This window comes from Rattus norvegicus, chromosome 5 (assembly GCF_021556685.1).
Source record: "Rattus norvegicus strain SHRSP/BbbUtx chromosome 5, alternate assembly SHRSP_T2T, whole genome shotgun sequence".
In the NCBI taxonomy this organism is placed as follows: domain Eukaryota; kingdom Metazoa; phylum Chordata; class Mammalia; order Rodentia; family Muridae; genus Rattus; species Rattus norvegicus.
This window is the reverse complement of record NC_141538.1, coordinates 118,496,464-118,520,293: the sequence shown is the minus strand read 5'-3', so window position 1 is coordinate 118,520,293 and position 23,830 is coordinate 118,496,464. Positions and strand designations below refer to the sequence as shown.

General features: G+C 43.9%; 1 protein-coding gene and 1 long non-coding RNA gene across 6 annotated transcripts in view; one reads left to right on the top strand and one right to left on the bottom strand.

Annotated features, from left to right (window-relative positions):
- Nfia (nuclear factor I/A) overlaps window positions 1–23,830 on the bottom strand; it is a 537,878-nt gene that overhangs the window by 91,379 nt on the left and 422,669 nt on the right. For all 5 annotated transcript variants that reach the window (NM_001436591.1, XM_087660433.1, XM_087660436.1 and 2 more), the window contains 2 exon segments: window positions 6,573–6,700; window positions 13,053–13,170. In NM_001436591.1, the coding sequence (NP_001423520.1) occupies window positions 6,573–6,700; window positions 13,053–13,170 (246 nt within the window).
- On the top strand, window positions 17,559–23,406 carry LOC148005923 (uncharacterized). The gene is made up of 3 exons (XR_015620377.1): window positions 17,559–17,824; window positions 17,983–18,047; window positions 22,526–23,406. It is a non-coding gene; the product is annotated as an uncharacterized LOC148005923 (long non-coding RNA).

The window sequence follows — 23,830 nt, the reverse complement described above, 5'->3', positions numbered from 1 at the left end:
GCTTTCCCACTGCTCCATAAATGTAGAAGAAAAGCCAAGACATTGATCCCACGGCAGTGTTCTGTAACGGTGACTATTCCCATTACTGCAGGGGATTGTGGGAGATTTAATCATTCCCCCTAATTTATGCTAGTGCCGCAGAGTGCCTGTGATCAATGGACTATTGTCACCAGTCTGAAGCATTTCTACCAGCCCCTATAATGGGCCTCTTACATGCTTCAGCTACAAGTACGTATTGGTAAACGTCTTCTACTCTGGAAACCGAAGAGGGGCTACTGGCAGTCAAATCAGGATCGGCAGGTGTGGGAAAGCAACCAAGCACAATGGGAGATTTTTGTTTTGATTTTGGTATGGTTTCATTAGGTAGCCCAGACTGGCCTAGCACTTTTAAGCATCCTGCCTTGGCTTCCCAGATGTTGAAATTACTGATGTGCGCCATCATCCCTAACTTCTAATACATGATTTACAGAGCTGCAGTGAGTCAATGCTACTTTCAAAATTCACCCGTGCTTATAGTTATCAAGGCCTAGAGCCCTAGTTCTGCCAACCTGGGGTCACCAGTTAACTGTTAAGAGTCTTCTTTAGATGCTTTTAAAACATCTAAAATGTATTTATCTACTTAATAACTTTTTATAAGAACAGAGGACATACTTTGACCTTTAAAAATAAAGTTCACTTAATCTGGAAATAAGTTTATTCCTGGAAGTTTATCTTTGATAGCATAGTTTTAAAAATTGCAATTAATTAATTGTATTACTTATTCCATTTTGACTCCAAGTCTTACACTGAACTGTTTGGGATTTATATCATTGTGACTGGCACAATTGCCTATTAATAGTTTTGTTGTCTCAATGTAATTATAGTTATCATGAATATATATGTATATATAATTTAATGCATTAGAGTTTTAAATGGTTTTCTATAGAAGAACATTTGAACAGTTCACATTAGATTGTGTGTTTTCTGATAGAATTTCATTTAGCACATATTCATCTTGAGCTCACTAAGTAACCAAGGATGATGATTCTCATCCTTCTGCTTCTACCTCTCGAGTGCAGGAATCACATAGGCCACTACATGTAGTTTTAAGTAGCTTTTTAAAACTTACATTTAAATAAAGCACTGAGTTCTATGGACAAGTGGTGTAGTTTCTTATTAGATTTCTTTCAGATCTGCTGGTGTTGAGCGACACACTCGTGCAGGGACAGCCTCAAACCTTGAGGTTGCACAAGCAGAGAGCCTGCAGAGTCCTCTCTTTTCAGGACACAGAGAACCTAAGGGAGGGAGGTTCACAGGACGGCCACAGAACTGCCCACACTGAGAAGAAACGTGGGTGAAGGCATTCTCAATTTACTTGTGCTGATGGTTGGAAGGCTAGACTCTTTCAAGTTAGGGAATGGTTCTCAGCTGGACTCCAACCTGAACCCTGTTTACTGCCTACTTTTAAAGAAACTGACCCTAACTCACCACTGAGATTCGCAGTTCCCTTTTAACTACTATCGGCTGGGTAAGGTCTGTCCCCTCAATGTTCCCAGTGACAACAGTTCACATGATCAGAGATTAATTTTGCAAAGAACTTGGCTTCTATCAGCTCAGCTGATAGCCCTGATTTGAGAGCGAGGGATGGACCGAGATATCACAGGTAGAGTAGCTACCCTCTGAGAGCGTCCTTAGACACAGGTCCTCAGCGTAGTTATTTCTACCTTAGAGTACTTTACACAGATGGCTCTTGATAAAAGCTCATGACTCGATCTGACTTAGAGTGGTAAGATAAGCAGAGACATTTAAATGGGGGAAAGGAGGGAGAGAGGGAACAGGGGGTGATTTTCTTTACTGTTCTGAGGGTCAGGAGCTGCCCAGTATGTAGCCTTCTCTGATCCATGTGAAAATGGGTGGGTTTCTATCCGTTTGGGATAATTTTTAAGGCACTGCTGCTAAACCCAGGGAGAAGGGCTTGAGGGCATAACATTTAAAGTCCAGTGACTCTACCACAGCTGTGCGTCTGAGATCTGGGCGGTCTCAGATGCACTGCCGAGATACTTCCTGTGGTACCGGTTGTGGGTCCTCAGGTGACAGTGGCTTGGTGCTTACAAATGATTGCAAAGAGAAAAGAGGAGATGGAAGAGTGGAAATTTCCAACACTAGTGAAGCAGAGAGATCATTTAAAGTATATAAAACACCCTGTAAAAAAGATCGTCTAAACTATATATAAAACACCCTGTAAAAACGAGATCGCCGTTGAGATTCTTGATACATGCGTCATACATCGTGAATTGTCTTTTGTAATTTTCTTTTAAGCAATATAGACTTTTATTGATGAATAATCGTGCATATTTCTGGAGGTAGGGTGTGGCGTTCTGATGCGTGGACACATTGCTTAATGACTAAGTCAGGAAGTTAGCACGTCTATTCCCTTCAAATAACATTTCTTTGTCATAGGAACTTGCAAACTCCTTGCATTTGGTATTTTTGGGTATACATATAATTAAATGCATCATTATCATCTTGTTTCATGTGTCATATCCATTAAGGGGAAGGGTAGTTGGAATGCAGTTCGGTGTCCTACTACTGATCAAAGAGACGCTTGGCTGAGCCCTAGCAATTATTCTTCCCACGATTTGCTATTAATTAGATTTAACTGGAAGCCTGCAGGTTAAAAACATAGGAAATACCAATTTTTAGAAGATTGTTGGCAGCGAATGCTGCCTCTGAGTATATAAGAAAGTTCCAATCTCTCTGCTTCATTCACTCGTTCAGTCAATATTTATTGAACGCCTATTATGTTCTACACACTGTTGAGGGTTTTAGGGATACAGCAATGTAAAAGATGGGCTAAGTCACAGTCTCATGGACTGCATATTCTAGGGGAGGACGATAGATGGGGCCTGGACAAGGCAAGAGGGTCTGTGAGGGAGGAGATGGTAGATACACAGCCAGCCGCTACTTAGGTCACTGTGGGTCTCTCTGACATAGCATTTAAACAAGTCTTAAATGCTGCAGATTACTTGAATTTATAGATGATATGGCAAATATTTCTCTGGTCATAGTTAATACTCTGCTTATATGTTCTCTTCTATGTGTATGTCACAGGCCATATCTTTTTTTCCCTGATATAGGCTATATGACAAGAGTTCGAGATAAGGAAAATGGAGACTTTTCAGGTCTTCCTAATAAGTGATTTACTATCTTTATTGTGACTTTTAACTTAAATATGAGTCTAGAACACAAGGCCTTAAAAAAAAGAGTTTACACATTTTAAAGCATTCATTGAAAAACAACCTTGGTGCACAGTAGGCACTCGGGTGCGACCAGAACTTTGCCTCAGCCGATGGAGCCCTGCCCGAAGCTTCCCTTCCTGATCATTTGCATCCTTGGCTCACTGGCAACTTTTCACGTGTGCAGCTGGACAGCCATTGGTAGTGTGTGATTTTTTTTGATTGATGGAGTTTCACATGTCCCAGTGCATGACTAGATACAGACCTAACCCAACCAGGTTTGGAGACAGCTGAGAAATGGAGCCAAGTGAGGGAACAAGCAGAGCATCAGGAGAAGCAGGAGCCAGCCTGAGACTGCCTCGTTGTCTTAAGTTGTCTTAAGCATTGTTTCCTGTGAGCCGCTACACAGATGGGCAGCCCCCTGCACCGAAAGTGCAGAGACAAACTAATGCGAACAGGACACTATGAAATACATTTGACGTATGCAGTCACTTTCCAACATCTTCCTGTTGTTCAAGGAAGTCTTGCCTGGCTACCTTCCTGACTATCTACAGGTCTCTGTAGTTAGGCAGTCCCAGAAACCCAGTGAGGGCAGACTCCCAGATGCGAGGCTCTCTGAGAGGGGTATGAGTACAGTCGTACTTTCTGTGTCACATCAGAAGCATAAACCCAGTGCCCTTCATACTTGTTTGAGAGAATTATCCCAAGTGCAGGCTGTCCATGCATTTGGGATATACATAATTCCCAACATATTTCTGAAGGCAATTTACATGAGTGAACCACTAAAAGCCTCCCACTTAATTAACTGTACCCCTGGGGAAAAACTATGTAGGCCCGGATAAGTGTGGGAACAACATAAAGGTGTTCTCTGTGCCAAAAGGGGGATTGGGCTTGATGGAAAATCCCCAAAAAGGACCATCTGGCAGCATAAATTATCCATTTAAAGTGGCTGGTGTGAGCTAATGACACCAAAGTCGCCATGAACATGTGCAACATCCTTTGGTTGTGTTTTAATGTCCCCTCAGGCCCTGTTTCAATTATGACTTTCTAGGCTGACTATGGCCAAATATAAATTTATCCACTGTGCTCTCCAGCCCTCACAAATATATGCCATGAGGTTGCAGTTTCCTTTAATGGAAGACAGTGGGCAATCCTCTCAGGAACACAATTTCTTTCAGAAGAAGGAAAGGAAAAAGAAATCTCTCCATGCGAGAAGGATTTAACCACTAAACTCAGTAAACTGAAGACTGCACAGGGCACAGTTACAGATGCTGGAATTTATAATGATTTGAGTCATAATGTGTAGGTATGAAACCGCTTTGAAGGAAAGAGTTACTAGGCTAGAGCATTCTGTTCAAGCAGCCCTTACAGCTCCCCAAATATGCCAGAGAAGAGGGAGAGGAGGCTGGGAGGGCTGGGTCACTGCGAGGGGCTTTGTGTCTGTCACCATCACAAGCTAGCTTTAGTACACATGGAGCATGTGAGTTCGGCACTCCAGCAAAAATGTACCACCCCTATCTACTTGATTCTCATTCACCGAAGCAGAGAACTTGGTTAGGACTAATTAGTCCTTTAAAGGGGGCCCAAAACGTTTTCCATCCTTTAATTATTTTATTTTAATACAAATGAACCTTCTATCGGCGTTACACAGAGGGCACGGTTTACTGGCAATGGAAGTCAGCACTGGAGTTCTCGCCTGGCTTGGCTATACATCTCGGGCACTTTAGGCGAGCAGATGTAAATGTGGGACAAAGGTGACATACAGCCTCCAGAGAAGGGCCACATCTGCAGTGCTGCGTGGGTGATATGATAAAGACACCAGAGGCCCTCATCGTCCTGGCGCTCCCCACAACACTGTGCTGCTGATCCCACAGCTGCTCTAAACCCCTCGGAAGCAGGAGCCACGGCGCCCTCATCTACCTGTGAGCTCTCGAAGAAAGTTCCACTGCAGACTGCTGAGTGGTGAACAGATGAGGGCACTGGGCAGAAGGGAACCACACAGGACCCAGCCAGTAGGGCACGGGGCTTCATTGTTACGTGTTTTTAATTAGGACCGAATGTGACAAGTGTAGGGAGGAGGCACATGCTTCTGTGAATCTCAGACATTATATCAATTATGGTAGCTCCCATAGTCAGGATCCAGATGGGTCCATCACCCTAAAATCTCCCTCCTGCTGCTCCTTTATAGTCATATAAAGCCATCTATAGCCATAGAGTTTGTATACTGAGAAAGTGTGGAGGACGAGAGGGAGGTGTTGGAGTTGAAGATGAGGGGCTAGTTCCAAGATTTTCTTGATGCCCGTCTGTTCTTGCAGGCAGTTACTCTGAGACAGTAGTGGGGGAGGGGTGGTCAGAGAATTTGTTCTTTTTTCCCCCCATATCACTCTGTGCTAGATATAATTCTTAAGTGGACAGCACAGACCATGGTACTCGATCCCCAAGAGGATCGAAACAGCTATTACTACCATCAGATTGTTTTACAGGAACGTCATGGAGTCTGGACTGTAACCACATAGCCCTGCCATTGACTTGAGGACTGGGCTTCAGATGATTCTCAAGCCCCTCTGACTTCTTACTCATCTGAGTTGTATTGACAAAGGCATTGGAGCCCATTCCCCCAAGCCACATGGAGGTCAGACATTAAAGTTTGACTTTTATTGATGAAGGCATTGGAGCCCATTCTCCTAAGCCATCGGAGTCAGACAATTAAGGTCTCCAGAAAGTGCTACTAGCAGAATCACTCTCCAGATTCTACAGCTGCCACATGACGGCCCCAAGGTTAGACCAACGGGCATGTATTCAGTTTGGTGCAGATAGACATAAAATTGGTAGCCTTTATGATGATAGCCAATAACAAGATAAGAAGGGGAGATACCTAAAAGTTATTGTGTTATAAATGTCCACTTATAATATGCTGCACAGGGGAGTTTTTCTGCTTTTTCACTGTTATCCACAAAGTGGGGAAAGCTAATAATTTTTCTTATGAATACTAGAGTATACTAAGAAAAACAAAAACAAACCAAAACCCAAAAGGTGTGTGTATATATAAAAGCAAAAGAAAACCATCATCCCAGCTACTCAAGAAGCTGAGACAGGAGGAACACTTGAACTTTGAGCTTGAGGCCACAGTGGGTAACATAGGTAACACAGGTAACACAGTGGGTAACCTCAGCTCAACAAACAACTAGAGCGGAGTGAAATGCACATGGGTTCAAGGTGGCAGTGACAGCCCCTGGGTGAGCGGACACACATTCTGTCATGCACTTTGGTTGTGTCTGCTGTTCCCCACCACTCTGCCAGGACAGCACAATCACGTGCACACGCTGTTTCCTTCCCCTTTATGACTCCTCTGCTCACCTGGCTCTACTTCATGCCATCCGCTGGACTGGCTGCCACTCCCTGGGGAGCGCCCTTGGCCTGTGTAAAATGGTTCTTCACCAGGACTGTCCATTTCGTCCTCCACAGACTTGAGGCGCTTGGTAGAGCTGAAAAAATAAAAATAATAAAAAGAAAGGAATGCATATTTAAAAGCACGCTAAGCCACCTTTCTGCTGGATGCTTCACTGGAAAAACGTGCAGTTCTAGGACCCTGTGCAGGCTCTTGTGGAGTGGGCCAAGTCCTGGAAGTGGTACCCAGTCTTGGCCTATGCACTCAAGTCCTGGTTTCGTCTTTTCTGATCAAGTTGCTGGCACCGCCTCCATTTGGTGCCTTTTTTTTTGCTTCATGGAGCTGATGGTCGGTTCCTGCTTTGGCTTCCACTTCGGAAGTCCCGATCTCCACAGGTGTGGCTCACAGGCGGTAATTAGAAGCAGGCCTAGAAACCTATTCCAACCCACACAGACATCCCCACAGGGTTAAAGGCAAGTAACTAAAAAGCAGGGTCCCAGAACCTTCAGGAATGCTTTGACACTTCCCATCTTCCACTTGGATTTGTTTATTATAAAAACGATACTTACTATACATTCATGTAGCCCAGATACTCCTCTAGGCACTAGAGATAAAATACCAAACAGAGTAGCTAAAAATAACAGGAAGGAGTGCGTTCCCCTGAGACCAGCAAGAGCATAGACACACAGCGGTCTGGGGGACTTTTATGTCCTTCTACACAGAGATGAGCGAAATGGCATTTTATTTCGTTTGTGTGAATGGAAACTTGTTTTCTGCAGAGGTGTGACCAAGGAATTCCCACAATGCATCTCTTTTCATTCCAGCTGAAGAACTGCATTTTTCCTCTCACAGTGAAGCTTGCCGGTTAGAAGGCGGGAAAACATCACCTGCTGCTTCTCCCTGCTCTAGCAGATCAAATATGGAGTGTCAGCAGCACAGCCCTGCACTGGCAGATCTGCCTTGGGCAGGGACTGCTGGGAAACCTGCTCATGTGTTAGATGCAGAACTTTCCCAGGGGTTCATTCATCAGACACTGGCTGTGTAGCCCCTCCATGCCAGAGGCAGGACTCAAAGTGTGCAATAGTGCGGTGAGTCAGATGTGGACCCCAGGGATGGAGAGGCTCGAGAGAAACAGAGGGGTTGAGAAGAAACCATGCACTGGTTAAGGACGGAGGAACATTGGTGTGCGTGGGCTTGAGAAGGACTTCTCTGAGCAGAGGGCGCCTGAACTGTGACCAGTCTGCAAGTGTTGGTGACATGGCACTAAGGACAGGCAATGGCTAGCAGAGGTTGGCACTCCACCAACACACAACTGTGACATTATAATGGTTTTAAAATATTAAAACTCTTTGTAGTTTTTGGCAAACTGCTACTGTCTCAAGCTTCATAAGCTTCCCCCTCTAACCTTGGCAGATTTTTTTCTTTTGCCCCATGACCCTCTCATACCTCATGACCTAAAAGGTCAATGTCTGCTCCTTTGGGGTTGCTACCAAACCTTGAATGAGAAGGCAACATACTCCCTTACTGTGAGATCATGATACACAGCTCAGCAGACACTGTGTAGCATTCTGGGAGCTGGGTCAGAAGTGGCATAAGTCAGGTATGATGTGCAGAGAATTGCATCTGAGATGCTGAAACCAATGGAGGGGCCCTGAAGAAATAGAGTATGGAGGTCAGAGAAGATATTATGCATCTGGACTTCATCCTACAAGAAAAGAGACCTCAGAAGCCCTGTGTGGGTATGTCATGGGAGTTACTTTGTGAAAAGTGGGGATGAGGGAAGAAAACGGACTTGGGAAGGCAGCAGGAAAAGCGGGGGTCGCAACCCAGATAAGGAAAGACAGACAATGTTACTGTCAGAACCTGAACTTTAGGATACATAGGATGCAATTTAGGTAAGAAATTCGAATACTTCACGTGGGTGGTCCAGTGTTCTTAGGCTTGAGGTTCTATTCTCATTAAAACCAGATTTCAGGGAAGCAACCTTATGGGACTATGCTAATTTAGAACTCAAGGACAAGTCTTGGACTGCCTCTTGAATGTCCTTCCTTTCTCTTGAAGCTTGATGAAAGATAATCACCTGAACTTTTATGTTTTACGTAAACTGTAGAGAATGCATGTCTTTTACTTGACATACATAATACACACGGAAAAACTAATTCCAATACATAAACCCCAGAAAAACCTAGCGTCTCTAAATGCATTTCTATTGCTTCTTTTGTGGAAAGCAGAGATGATCTAATCCATTGGTTCCCCTTCTTGTCAGGAAGCTCGGGGCCCAATTTAAAGTGTTACCTCTTGGTCAGGGATACTGATCTCATAAGGAGCGCCCTATTTTCTGTATGAATTCGGGTGTCTTCCTTCACACTTAGCATTACTTTTATACAAAACTGTCAGGCCCTTGTAACTTAGAGGACTGTGAGTTGGGTGAAATGCCCTGGTGTCCCTCAGACTTGCCTGTTCTGGCTGTAAGACCTGCAGGGATGTGATTATGCTTTCCCCCCCAGGGGAACTGTCCTGCTTTGATTTTTCCAGATTCTTATATAAAGATATTGAGACTTAAAATCTGGATGACCAAGAGGAGTAATTTGAATTTCTTCCCTAATTTGGATCCTACACAACTGACTACATGTTTTACAGTGCTTATGATATCCAAATATAGAACTGAGGAGCATACCAAGATGCAAGAGGTTGTGTTCAGGGTGCATGGGTGCAAGCCGACAGTGCTCTGGGAGCTGCCTATCAACTTCCCAGGATATTTCTGCTTCTCCCGTCGTCCCTAGGCTCCTTTCCTTGCCTTATGTGTGTAGCCAGACACGCCCATTTACATGGGCCAGGATTCAGCCCCAACAGTGACACTATTAGAGAAATTGACTGGCAGAACTCTGCGGTCTTGGGAACCAGAAGTACGGGTGGCATCACCGAAAGTTCTCATCCTCGTTGACAACCGGATAATTCTCCACTTTTTTTAAAAATTAGGACTGGTTTTCGATCTTTAGTGCCTACTCCAGGCTCAGATTGTTTTAAGTGCTCAAACACTGCTGTGTGCACGGGGCAAGGGAGCATCCAAGCATCTACACTCAATGAGATCCGACCTCAGAGGCCAATTCCACTGTGTGTTGCTCCCCCGTTGTTAATATTTTTCTGAGTTCTAAAGATTTGATTTCCTTGGAGTGCTCTAATAGAAATCAGGTATAAGCTGCACTAGGTGGGACACTGTACGGCTAACGTTGACGCCTGAGCTTGCATACGAGGACATTCAGGATGGATCCAGGCTCAGCACCTGAATGATGGGAGTATGGATAGAGGGAGACCAGGATGCAGGAGGGAGGAAGTAGGCACTGCTAGAAACATAGGCCAGGGCCTCCTGAGGCAGCTTACTGACTCTATGAACTGCACATGGGCAGCGCTCTTGACAAAGTTCTTTAGACTAAAACCCCTATCCTTATTTTTACCCAGCTGCTTAATGATCTTAGAGATGCTCATCCTGGAAAAATAGAAACCATAGAGAAAACGCAGATATTTTGCTCACTTTCTTTACTTATTTCTTAAAACCGGTCCTTAATTCTATTTCTTCTATTGCTTGCATCCTACTATGTGAGACCCCTGGGTCTTGCTTGGTACCCACAAGACAATGCAACTCCCCTCACTGAGTGCTCACATAAACCAAGCTGAACATTTCCACTTGTCACTGTGCAGAGCTCCTCTGATTTTTTTCTTTGTGTCCACAGTGCCAAGTAAAACTACTTGGTGCTTACTATCTGCTTCTCATCTGGGAAAGTTAAGACATTGTCAAGGGACATAGAGCCAGATGGGAGGTGAGATAGGCTCATACTGACAATACAGAAACAGTATTCAGACAGTGGCCACTACAGGCCAGCCTGAGGTGGAAATTTGAGACACTGCTTTTCTGGGATCCTGCACTCTGTAGTTCCTGAGTACTAGGGTTTGTAAATTTCAAAGATCTGAATTTGAATTGTGTGTCAGTCTTTACCAGACCTGTCACCCTGGGCAAGTGGCTTGATTACTCTGTGCTCTATTGGGTCCACTGAAGCAAGGGCAGAACAGTTTGTTGGTGACAACTAAGACTCAAGCTAAAAGGACAACTAAAAACATAGAGACAGATTAATGCTAACAGAGCATCATCAAAGTGGCCAGTTGGCAATGGTTTCTGTGTGTGTATCTGGGGTATTCTTCTAGGCATATTTTCTAACTTGTAACAGATAATTCTGTTTAATCTATATATTCCAGGACTCGTTTAAAATCAGTGTAGGGAGGGTAGTGAGATGCCTTGGCAGGTAATATGCTTGCTGAGTAAGCTTGATAACCCAAGTTATCATGGAAGCCCATGTAAACATCAAAGAAGAGAATAAGTTCCCAAAAGTTGTCCTTTGATCTCCAATAGACATCTTTGCAAGTGAATACCTTGTATACCTTCATGTATTCTCTCTTTCCTCTCTCTTCTCTCTCTCTTTCTCTCTCTTTCTCTTTCTCTCTCTCTCCTTCCCTCCCTCTCTGTTTCTTTTGTCTCTCTGTCTGTGTCTGTGCCTCTGTATCTGTGTCTGTGTCTGTGTGTCTGTGTCTGTGTCTGTGTCTCTGTCTCTGTCTCTCTCTCTCTCTCTCTCTCTCTCACACACACACACACACACACACACACACACACACACACACACACACACACCCCTAAATAAAAACATCACAGGAAGAGGATAACAAGAGAAAAATAAACATTACTGAGTTATTAACTACTGATATTTGTAATTAACTGCTTATCAGGACTAGTTATTCACTCAATAGGAGAATGACATTAGCCTCTTTTTTTTTTTTTGGTTCTTTTTTTTTTTCCGGAGCTGGGGACCGAACCCAGGGCCTTGTGCTTCCTAGGTAAGCGCTCTACCACTGAGCTAAATCCCCAGCCCTGACATTAGCCTCTTAAATGACAATAATCAGCCCTTCAGCCACATGTCACAACATAAGATCAGAAGCCAGAGCTTGGAGGACATGGAAAGAGAGGTGGTAAGAGACACTGCTCGACAGATGCACGGAATAGTGGTCACATGCAAAAAACAAGCCGCCCGTGAACTTTTAAATGAAGCACTGCCCACAAATATTTACAAAGCTTTTATTGTTGACCAAGTATACTGTCTTTTCTATCAGTAAACATTCAAAATCCTCCAAGTGTATTAACACCCAAATGTATTCATAACCCCCCTTTTCTGTGATAAGCGCATTTGGGATTCAAGACCTTTATGTGTGTGTGTGTGTGTGTGTGTGTGTGTGTGTGTGTGTGTGTGTGTGTGTGTGTGTAGGCGATACTGTAATGCAGTGGGGATGGGAGGCATTGAAACAGTGCTGAAGGTGAAGGTGTAACAGTGTTGGAAATGATAGCTCTATTCGTCTTCAAGCTGACGTCTAAGACACTGTCCATGAGCGTAAGGTAGACGCCCACCAAGGCAAATGTCCACACTCTGGGCGCTATTTTCAATCTCTAATGTTTGCACTTGCTGTGACAGAAGTCACGTGATACGTGTTTTCCTGCAAAGTCCACACGCATGACTGGCGGTCCTCTTCTCCTGCTTTCTTTGTTGTCACGGTCCTGTGCTAAAGCCAATAAGAAAAGGGAAACCACGACTCTGATGGGTGCCTCATCCCTCACCCCTGGTCCAGGTTATCTAGAGAAAGCAGGGTCTTGCAAAGTCCTCTCCAGATGTTGGCTCTGATAACTAAGGGGATCAGGAAGCTTGGTGCTCACGGCAGGTTGTGTTTTCCAGCCCCAGTGTTAGCTTTTAGAGGCCTCCTGGACCACTTAGATCCAAACGATGGCCTCATCCCACCATCTGCCCTGCATGTTTTTATAACTTCATGCGTGGATATAAAATCAATTATATCTTTGGAACTTCTGCAGACTGGATTGGAGAATTTACAGGGCCCAGCCGGCTAAGAAGGTTGTGGGCGGGGTTCTTACTCTGGTGTCAGCAGTGCCTACCTTATGCCAATCAAGCCAGAGCACTCATCTCTTCTATCCCAGAAGTCATCCATTTTTCCCCAAGAATATACTACATTCATTACTGCTCTTATCCATGTCTTTGCTCATCTCTCTCCCAGACCACCATGCCTTTCCTGCCTCCCCTTAAAGCCCTCAGAGTCGAGAGCACCTTACCCTTTAGGACAAGGCCTATTCAAATTATACTTATTTCATGGGATATGATTGAAGTACTTGCTTTTTAAATGTGTATGTGTGTGAGTGTGTGTGTGTGTGTGTGTGTGTGTGTGTGTGTGTAATTTGTCTCATGTATGTCTGGCCTCCTAATGAGACAGTTTATTGAGGCTGTCTTTTTACCCTCTATTGCTATAGACACATTGCTAAATGTCCAACAGGTACAGTGCTAAACATTAAGGTGTGTCTCCCTCTGTGTTTTAGCCCCCTTCGAGGGTACCAATCCAATTACCTGGTAGAGGATGTGCTGGGTAGAGACCTCCTCATTGCTCCTGGACTCATGCTGTAGTATGAGGAACTTTCCAAATCAGAGAGAGAAAAATTGGGGCCAGTTCCTGCAGCTATTGGTGCTAGAGAGAAAAACAAAATAAACGATGAATTAAGTCTCTGCAAATTCAAGGTGATCAAAAAGCGATGTTAGTGCAGTGTGGAACTCATTTCCTGCTGTATTTATCTGCAATGATTATCCAGAATAGTCACTAATAAACCGCCTTTGAAGGCTTATTGACAACAAAAATGGTCTCTACCAAAAAGGCATATTCTTTCCAATGTGTCTTTTACCTTTTTACTTTACTTTAAAAAAAATAGTCACTAAGCTTACAGCATTTAAATGAAAATACCTCTCATATTTCACTGTTAATTTTTTCAAACGACTTCTCCAAATGTTCCCCAGGTCTTCTCACTTTGATCCCAACAGCTTATCTTCAACTGTAATCTGGAATTCTGTTCTGAGTTTTCATGAGTCCCACAAATTCATCCATCTAGGTGCTCATTTCCCATTTCCTGTGATGTAAGCGTTCTCTTACTCTCTTTACTTGGTGGCACACAAACTCTTTCACACATCTGCGCCTGGAGGTCTGTTTTATTTTGTTGTGGTGGTGGTGTGTGTATGTGTGTGTTATTATTATTATTATTTTTTTTGCAAAGAAAGATTCACTGCATACACCTTCATTCCATACTGTCAGTGACAGCAAGAACTATGGCTACAATGGGACCCCTTGGCCCCTTATGTCAAAGTATTTGCTACTCACCCGTATAGAAGATTCTGCCAACTTCTGATTCCATTTCACTAACCTATTATTTTCATAACGTATTCTTTCTGAGCTGTAGCTATCTGTATTTTTATGTCTTCCAGCCTCTGGATGCCTTGTTTACAGTAGCTTAATTATTTTTAAATAAGTTAATAATAATCTACTAATCTTTCAAAACTACAAATTATATGATGAGACTATCAGTTAAGGTAGTATTTTGAAATGTTATGTGAAAGCAGGACAGTAGTTGTATTCACTAGTGTGGGCCCACTATTAAGCCCATTAACATAAGTAAGTGTATTCAATACACTAATAGCTATCAGGAGAAAAGATAATGAGGGACAAACACTATGAGTCCAGATTTTACTCGTGGAATGATTTGGAAGCACTGCTATTACCAAGAAGAAGGGCTGTAGATCAGAGATACGGCCATCAGCTATGAACATATCACAGGGGAACCTGGTAGACTAAGGTACAGATAGCCAAGAAGCCCGTAGAAATTGGTCTGAGAAGAAGAGGCTCAGGGGAGTAAAAGGGCCTGGGAAAAGGTACCCGTGGAGGATGCTGAAAGGACAGGCAACTGGGAAGAGAGGAGGAATCCTGGGTAGAGTGAATAACCTGGAGATAAGAAAACAGAAACCGTTGACTGGGTTTCTGACAGCTTTGTGTCATAAGACACAGAGTGAAGAAGATATGGCTAACGTAGAGTCATGATGGGTGGCTAACGTTGGGTCATGAAGGATCTGGTATTTCTCTGTAGAAGTACAGATCTGAATCTGAAACATGACAAGTTTGTGAGCCACCGAGGTACTCACATCCCCAGGAGTAGAAGCCACTGCAGTTAGCTTGCCAGTCTCTAAGCATCGTCCCTGCCAGCAGGAGGCGACCAATAAGCACTGGCCGTAAGTTCGGTGGTTGTGGTGAGACAAAGAAGGGCCTGCAGCCCATGGCAACACTACCCTCAATTTTGCATTTATACTCTAGAGAAACCTCTCACTCATGAGAACAGGCTTGGGAGAGAAAGGATGGTTGAAGGATTGCACTAGAAATGTCACTTAAGCAAGAAGATGAAGTAAGATGGCTTCAAAGGATGGCTGGGAGAAGCCATTGTTGATAATGTGTCACCAGTTCACTGAGACAGGAAGGAGAGCTTCCAGGTTGTTGCCTGGGGGACAGGATGAGTTGTGTAGTTCTGTGAGTAACTCTGGAGTCAGAAGACATGAGAGAATAGAACAATTTCTAAGAGAATACAACGAGTTGGCTACTAGCAACGACTAAATCTCAAGTGTCACTGTCATATAAAGACAATCTCTCCTAAGACATGGAGAACTGAAGCTCAAACATGCGTCTCACTGCTGGGCTTTAAAAGGGAGGGGGCGCTTTGGCTCATCTTGACACAGTGTATCAGGTTCCTGCTCAATAATGCTGCTAGTCATTCTATCATCTGCTTTGGTATTCAATTTATTTGCATAATTTCATCTTTTATTCCACAATACTTTATGTATGGACTGGGCCATTATGCAAGACGGCCCACGTCACTCGTCATTATCGTAGCTACCTGACACATAACATGACGGGTGCTCTTAAGGCCTTGTGCCTCGCGGAGCCTACCATTAGGTGTCCTTGATAATGAGAGAGCATGAAAAGGCCTGTCCATGTCAAATGTGCGAATTTAGATCTCCTTCACAAATTTCAGAGTGGTGTTGAGGCCTCTGCTTGGTGGGAAAGCTTGGTCACCCCGGAGCATAGTGAGGAAGGTGAGATCCCCTGAGGCTGGCTGCTATGAGGAAGGTAAGCAGGAGTGGGAAGGCCTGGGCCGGGCTGAGGGAGGGAATGCTGAGGCATCTGCCACAGTTATGGACATTGGCACTTCCACTAAACACGTCTGGGTTATCTACCCTAGGAAAATGTCCTTTCTTTTGTTATCTTTGTACAATATCAAGGGAGCCAAAATACATGAAGAAAGCTTATGTAAATAGTGTTCTACCTCTATATGGATTTTAAAAATTAACTCAGCCCCCCACACACATTCCTTAACCTGCCCCGTATTGACCTCCAATGATCATGTCATTTGCAGTAATGTGAATTCGGCAAAGGCACCAGATGGCCTGGTCCAGAGTGCTCAATGAACTCAGGGTGAGTGGTTTTAGAGGTTGGCAAACATGTGCATCTCAAATTTTAAAACATCCTTGAGTCAGAAATGAGAATGAGCTTCTGAACCTGGGTTCAATAATCCTAGCGATGTAGAGACCCAAACTGTGTCTTTCTTATGAGGTCCTTGCATCCACACAAGCCCATCACTGTCATTGTGTGCAGCCCGTGCCATGTGTAGGGTCAGGTTAGTAGCATGGTATACTGTGACCAGGAGGAGAGGGCCCACACTTAAGTCCAGGTTTCCTGTCACAATGTCCCTATAAAAGGCACAGTGTGCTCAGGGCCTCCCACCTGGAGAACAGATAGAGTCTTTGGTGAGCAATGAAGACAGACTACCAGAAGGAAACAGTGGGTACCATGTACCGCAGAAGTACTATAGCTGTACATCATAACGACTATGATAAGCATGCAGAACTGGCTCCCAGGACTACGTCGTCATCAGTACGCACCCTTGTGCATTTTCCCATGGGCCAGCTGCCATGCCATGATAAACCCACCATTCCATTTAATACTCACAGTGCCAGCAGGAAGGGACGAAATCAGACTGCCTGACCTTATAGTCATCCAGATCCAAGAACGACTTCTGTATTCCTAAACAGCTCCCTACCCTTTTCGTAGACAGTTGAAGATCAATAATAAGCTTTGACTCAAGGAATTTGTTATCATCCCCACTTACCTCCCTTACATCGGAGTCAAAATGCAACTGTCTTTCTATCCATAAGCATAGAGGAAAAGAGCCCTATTTCTTAAGCAATACTGCAGTTACTGTAGCCTAAGTATCTTCCTCACCAAGGAGGGTTTCTCAAAAGGTTAACTTTGGAAATTGTGCCTTCAGATGTTATTTCTAAGTCATGCATCTTCCCTTCCCCCTCTTTCCTGTCATGAGTAGAATGTACTCTGTGTCATTTCTTAATAAATGGTTTGCTATTAAGACATCATTATAGTAATGTGGGCTATTGGAAGAAAGGGGTTACTTCAGTAGCCAACCCTCTTGATGACCTGCGCTTCTATACACATTAGCAGTTGGATAGGGCTGTGGTTATTGAACTTCTGCCATCCACCAGAGACAATCTGCTCAGGGCTGCATTGCTGGAAAGAGAGAACTATGGGAAAAAATTATCCAAATTTTCAGGCTCCTCTGCCTGGGAGATGGTGGCGCTGGGTTTATGGCTTGTGCGATAAGGGTTGGCAGGGAGTATTATCACAATGTCTACCCATGTGTCCAGCCTACTGCCTGAAGGCACACAGAGGCTGCATTTCATGGGACGCAATGCATGTTTGCAGAGCCCTTTAGTGCCTTAGGCATTGCTCTATATGCTTACAAACAGGAGACAGGATGTAAAACTTCTGCCTTTGAGGGTCTTACATTCTAGGGATCAGTTGTCCCACCCCTACCTCAGGTCTGCATGTCCCCTCCCCAACATACACAAAGGGAAAACAGGGAATAGGAGCCATAAATCCCTTCCAAAGGCCATCAGCACTCAATTTGTAGCTCATAAAATAACTATGAAAAATTAAGACATCTTTTTCTTCCAGTCGTATGACCTACCAAAAATGCTCCCTGCGCATTTGCAGCCTACACCTTATAACTGGGCGCTGGGGGCTCCGACAATAGCACCCGTTCCTTGCCAGAACAATTTCATGTTGTTTTGAATTCCATTGGCAAAGGTCCTATAAGAACGTCCATGTCGCTGCCACAAAAGGGGGGAACATGGGAAAATACTTGTTCTTTCTTCCATCAAAGGCTCGGCTGTAAGACACACAATGCTATGAAAACTGGCGAATCTGGAACCATCGTTAAAGGAAATTAACTTGGAAAGTAATTTATGGCATGAAAATCCAACTCCTTTGTTATCTCCCTTTTACTGTAATATGTTTCCTGAACACTGCCTAAAAGAGAGGGCTTTTAGAAAGGAAGGGGAGAAAAAAAAAGTATAGTAAAATTAACTCATTTTATCAATTTGCGTTCTCTTCCAGAGTTTCCTGACTGTGGCTATGAAGGGCTGTAAAACTGATGAATTTGCATGGAAAAAGAAACCAGTGTAAGTAATTTGTGTAAGAGGTAACATGGACATAGACGGCTATAATTCAGACGCCCTGCAGATAGCAGACCGCTGCAGTGTGCGCAGTTACGGGCAAGAAAAATGACCACGCTGCAGTCAGTCTGACTTGAATGGAAATCAATCATAAAGGTTCTTTCTGTGCGGCTTGTACACCACAGTCTTCAGCGACTCCTTTGGCAAGCAGACTTCTGGTCTGTGAACCCTTTGCTGATCTCCTCTTCCTACCCCTGTTTTTAAAGGAGTGGCCAAGTGCAGGCCGGGAGTGGGGTTTTTCAGACAGGAACATAAAAGGAAGGCACTGAACTAAAACATGGATTTCCCTCGATGCGAAATGAGCTTGCCTGCTATTAAAAGATTTAAGCAATGCTTTTTCTGAAATGTAGCGCTAGGCGCCAAAAGCCAGCAGAATGCTTTTAACCCCACAAAAGGCAGTTGCTAGCATGCACAGACCACCTCCCTCACGCAGCCGTGACTTATGAATACGAGTTAAGGAACCTGTGTGTTTGAGTGTGTTAGTATGCCAGTGTTGGGGGTGTGTGCCCGAGGATAAGAGGAATAGTAAGTGTAGAAATTTTTATTTATGAAAGATGTTTCAGGTTTTATTAAAATAGGCTGAATCCACTGATACTGTGTTATACTCCACTCTGAATGATGAAGGTTTCTGTTTACCAGATAACTACTATAAGTTTAATTTCTAAGCTGGTCCTACTCAGTCACTTTTGTGTATAGAAAAAGTCTTAAAGCTTGAGAAACCCAGGCATAGTCTCTATGGAGAAGAGCCGTCTCCTACTTGCAGATTACATGTGTAACAAATGTTTACCGAATTGAACTAAAAGCATATGAGCATGCTAAGGAAAACAGCAAAGGATTTCTTTCTGCCGATTTTTATTATATACCAGATAGGGTACATAAAATACAGAATTTTATCCTAGGGTATTCCTATGGCATATAGCAACATTATTCTCATTGCCAAGTGAGGAAATGAAGGCTGATGTTTAGCAAAATGTCCAGGAATAGCATAGGGATTTGATGTCAGGTGTCTCTACATATCAGCTAAAGAGACAGGGGAGCCACATTCCTGCTCCTGTCTTTGCTGTCTCATAATTATGGGGGAGATGGGTCTCACGAGATAAATTGTCACCATAGGTAGCAAGACTGCCGTGCCCCCACCCCTGTTCTCCAGATCTTTAGCATAAGGGAGTTGTAGCTACTGCTCTTCTGGATGCAGGGCCTCACATTTGGTCCAGGAGAGTGGCCATGGGGCAGCAAATGATGCTGACTGATGTCTTGCATTAGTGGCTTCTGCCTTTGGGACTGAAATTGATTTTCTGTATTTCAGAGCATCATCTTGTCTTGGCTTTTGGTTGAAGTCAGATGCAGTACCCGTTTAGTATAAGATACAACCTTAGCCATGGGATTCAGTCTTCTTGACAGAGGATAGATTTGAAGGCATAAAAGGTCTTTTTACCACAATGATCTATAACCCACTGAAGGGCTTCTACATATAAGCTCCTTCCCCAAGAGTACACTGGTACTATCTGACCATTAGCTGTATCAAGAGGGAGCCTTCTTAATAACACATTAATTAGTTATATAAACAACAACAACAGCAGCAGCAGCAACAACAACAACAACAAGAACTGCCTAATTTTCCTCCTCCACTTACTGAGAAATCCCAGTGTTAATTATGTACTCCTATTAATCACATTCTGGATGGCACAGCATCCGATGTGTGGTGTGGCTTTGCTGAGTGTTCAGTTAGTCATCCCAGACACGCCTACAGGGCGCCACCAACAGCCTTTCCAATCCATGAAGGCAAACTACAATCGCATATTCCAGACCAAATTCCAATACCTGTGCATCCTTATTGTGGGGCAAAAAGGAGTTCTATAAGGCATTTGGAAATCACAAGAAGGCCTCTTAGCTCCTCCCTAATGTTGCTCACTGGATATTAATATTTGTTCTTAAAGGTGAGCCTTAGGAGCAAATAAAGATTTAGCAAAGAATATATTATCGGTAGTGATCTCTTGAATTTCTGCTCATAAATAGAAACATATTTTTAAAACTTGTAGAATTATGTATCATTTAAAATGCTGGTATGGTTAACCTATTCATAGCTGACCACTTTAAAGTTGGAACATGTCAATGTCAAAACAGGATCTTTGAAAGTCCCACTGTTCATTAAATTCCCATTAGCTGCCCAGGATGCTAGTAGAAATGTGGGGCTTGGCTAAAATCATGAGAAATGGGAATTTTCTAGATTGATGAGTAAGAATAGTACAAGTGTGCTTTATTCTGTCATGGCTGTTACCTGAAGGGACCACCACAATGGCTGTGATAAACCAAGTTCTGGAGCATAATGCTAAAGTTGGTCATTGGTAATTATATACATGAGAATGTTGGCTGACAGTGGTAGGCTTCAGGCTCAGCTCAAGAACACACGGTAGATGATCAAGGGCAAAGGCTTAATCCAGTAACGATCCTGGGAATTACCATTATTGAGCTCTCGCTAATCCAACACGAGGCATCCTATTATTTCACCTCTATGTTCTTGCGAGGTCTCCCCCCGCTTACCACTCAGATTTATGCCCAGCTTATAGCCAGGACTTACTTTAAATATCTTGTATTAAATAAATAATTATAACCCATGAAGGAAACACAGGCAAGAGGCATTATAAATATTGACCGAAGTCCTATAGCTATTATATTTCAAACTTTCGTCCCTATTATAAACCCTGAACCATTTCGTAGCATCCTATAGGCATGTCTGTGTTTGACGGTCTGTGTTAAACACACACTATGTAAGCAGAAATAACTCAGAAAAGACTAGCAGTGGATGGAACTAGAAACAGAGACCATGACGAGTTCGTATGTACATCAAGATGATGTGTGCGTCTTGCAAGGTCTAGTGTCCATCATAAGAGCACTCAGAATCTGGTGAACTTAGCGGACACTTTAGTTGAGGATAGAGATAAAGGGCCCGAACCCAGCGATGAGCAGCTCTAACCAGGACTGGCAGGAGTACGTACTTAACAAAGAGCACAGGGCAGTCATGCACAGTGCTACCTGTTGTCAAAAGCACATTCCCTCTCTCCTTCTAGGTATGACCTGCATAGTCACTCACATACACTGGTCAGGACACATATTCAACACAGGGCACACACATGTGTCATGGTAGGGGGACCAGCTGTGGATAAAGTAGCCTCCGGGTGGGCTCTCCTCTTAGTAGCCCATCCTCTTTTGGTTGGTGAGGAAGGGATGGAACTCAAGGTTAGCCACCCATACACAAATGGTATTCCAGAGAAACAGCAGAAAATCTTAGCACAGTGGGTCCATTCCATTTGCATCCCGCTTTACTATCCCAACTCTCACCGAAAACGAGTCAGGGAAATAAAACCATACGACAAAGAATATTTTTGGAAATAATTCAACTTTAACATTTATTTTAAAATTGTATTGAGTCGTACTGGGAGGAAATCTGTTCCTTAAGCCAGATAGGCTGATAGTTTTTTTTCCTTCCTAAGAGTGTGGCAACATTTATTATTTCCTCTCTGTGTGGGGGCTTGATTAGAACTAGAAAATGAGACATTTCCCATGGTGTAATACATTTAGAATGAAACGGCTTAGATGTGGGAAAAAAAATTTAAGGGGTTGATTAGAATTTTCTATTATATAGCTTATTTAACAGATTTTCTTTTAAAGCTGCATTTTGGACATAGAGATGATTTTTTTTAAAGGCCACCCAACCTATTGTCTACTATACACCAGACCTTCCTTCCAGAGGGGTTGGTGCTGGCTTCTCCACATAAGATGTGTGATGTTCATTTTAAAATAACTAGTAGAGCCTGCTATTGACCATCTAATTATGCCGAGTTCCATTTATAAACATAGCTAACCACTAAGTTTATGGAGACTTTTTGTGCTGCTTTAATAGGATATTGATCGAGAGCATAGTTTGAGTGGCCTGCCATTGAATTGTGTAATGCCAAACAAAGGCAAGGTCACAGTGACGGTCCGTGCTGGGGCTGCAGCATGCGTTTTATCGTCGTCTTTTTGTTTCTTCCTCTAACGTCGAAGCCCAAAGGGCTTCTTGCTTAAAAATATAAATTGTATAAAAAATTAATTTCTGTACCACGGTCATTGTTACTGTGTGCGTTAGCTGAGGAGAGAGCTAGTAGTCTGCCGGCTCGGAGTAGGATGGTTTAAAGTTGTCCTCCTCCAAGGAAGGGAGAAAGAACTGCCACGATTTAAGGGCTAATCCTCAAAAGAGGGGGCACCAGGGACTTCTCACCTGAGACCCACTTCCTCATTAGTCTTTCCAGGTAAGGACAATTTGTATTTTCATGTTTTAGCTTCTCCCTACCAGTGTCTCATTTTTCTCATTGTGCCTTTTAGCTGAGTTAATTCCATCTCACAACTCCCATACATCAGGTTAGATTCGATTCATTGGTTCTTAGGAAACCGCTGGCCTGACAAACCTACGTGCGTGGGCATTGGAAGCCCTACCAAGGACTTGAAAAAGAAGTTTAAAACAAACGGTTTTCGGAACTCCCATGATGATTCCTGTGTGAGAATATCAGCAGTGCACGTTCCCAAGGCAGGAAACAGCCACTAGGGTGCCACCTCATGCCAAGCTGAGGCACAGGCCCTGTTCCATTCACGGCCACTCTCCATTGACAAACAACTCAGGAACCCCCGAAGTCCACCGGGTAGTCAGGCTTTGTGGCAGAGCCAGAGCAATTCATCTGCTGGACTTTAATAGATTCTGCAGCCACGGAGCAGGAACCAGAGCACAGGCCGAGTAGCTGAGAATGGTTTTCACACCCAGAGACTCTAAGGCCGGCCACAGTGTACTGAGAATCCTGGCTTTGCAGAATTCCAGGGCCGTGAAGTCATCTTGAGCCACGAAGTTTACTTAACCCTTGCAGCCAGTTTGGGTGTACAAACCACACTGGCAATCGGAATGGCCAGACCGGAGGCACAATGGCCTGTGTGTGTATCTGTGGTTTTTTACTCTTTCCCACTGAGGCCTTTAAGGTTTCAGAATCTCTCCAGCAACTTCAAGGAAAACAGTCAGCACTTTAGAAGGAAATGAGCAGGAGTGGAGTTTGGGGCAGAACTTTTTCGAGTTCACACCAGGAGGGACATTTGGCAGCCTCAGAGCACATACTCTGAGGAAACGCCTGGCACAAAATAAACAAGAGTGGGCTTGACAGAGAGCCCTTGAAGCAGCGACATTCAGCAGCCAGCAGAATGGGCTCTCCTTGGCAGCTCCTGGGAGGGGCCAATGTGGAAATGCCTGTAGAGGGCTTTGTGTAATAAAGCACCATCTCAACAGATGGCTCCTGTCTCCTCCTTCACGGGATTATGCTAAAACAACCTCACTGATTTGGAACCATAGTCGCTCCTGGGAGCCTCTCCCCTGTACTGAATTCTTCTTTTTCTCTGGCCCAGCGTGCAGTGGTCTGTGTTTTCTCCCTCTTGTGGAACAAGGTAATAAATAACTAGAAGTGTTTTCAGATGGCCCTGCCACGTGTGGAGACGGACAACAGAACAAATCCATACTCTCAGCTCCAGCGTTTCCGTTACTACAGCTCCCAAACGTTAGATGATAACAGTGAAAACTTTAAGGGTGTTAGCAGGAGACAAGGGTGAAGGAATTCATGGCTTCCCACAGCTCTCCTGGGTCAGTTGGAGTCCTGAGTCCAGCAGTTCCTTGCATCTGATCCAAGCATTTATTGTCCAGCAGCCTGACTGTCTAG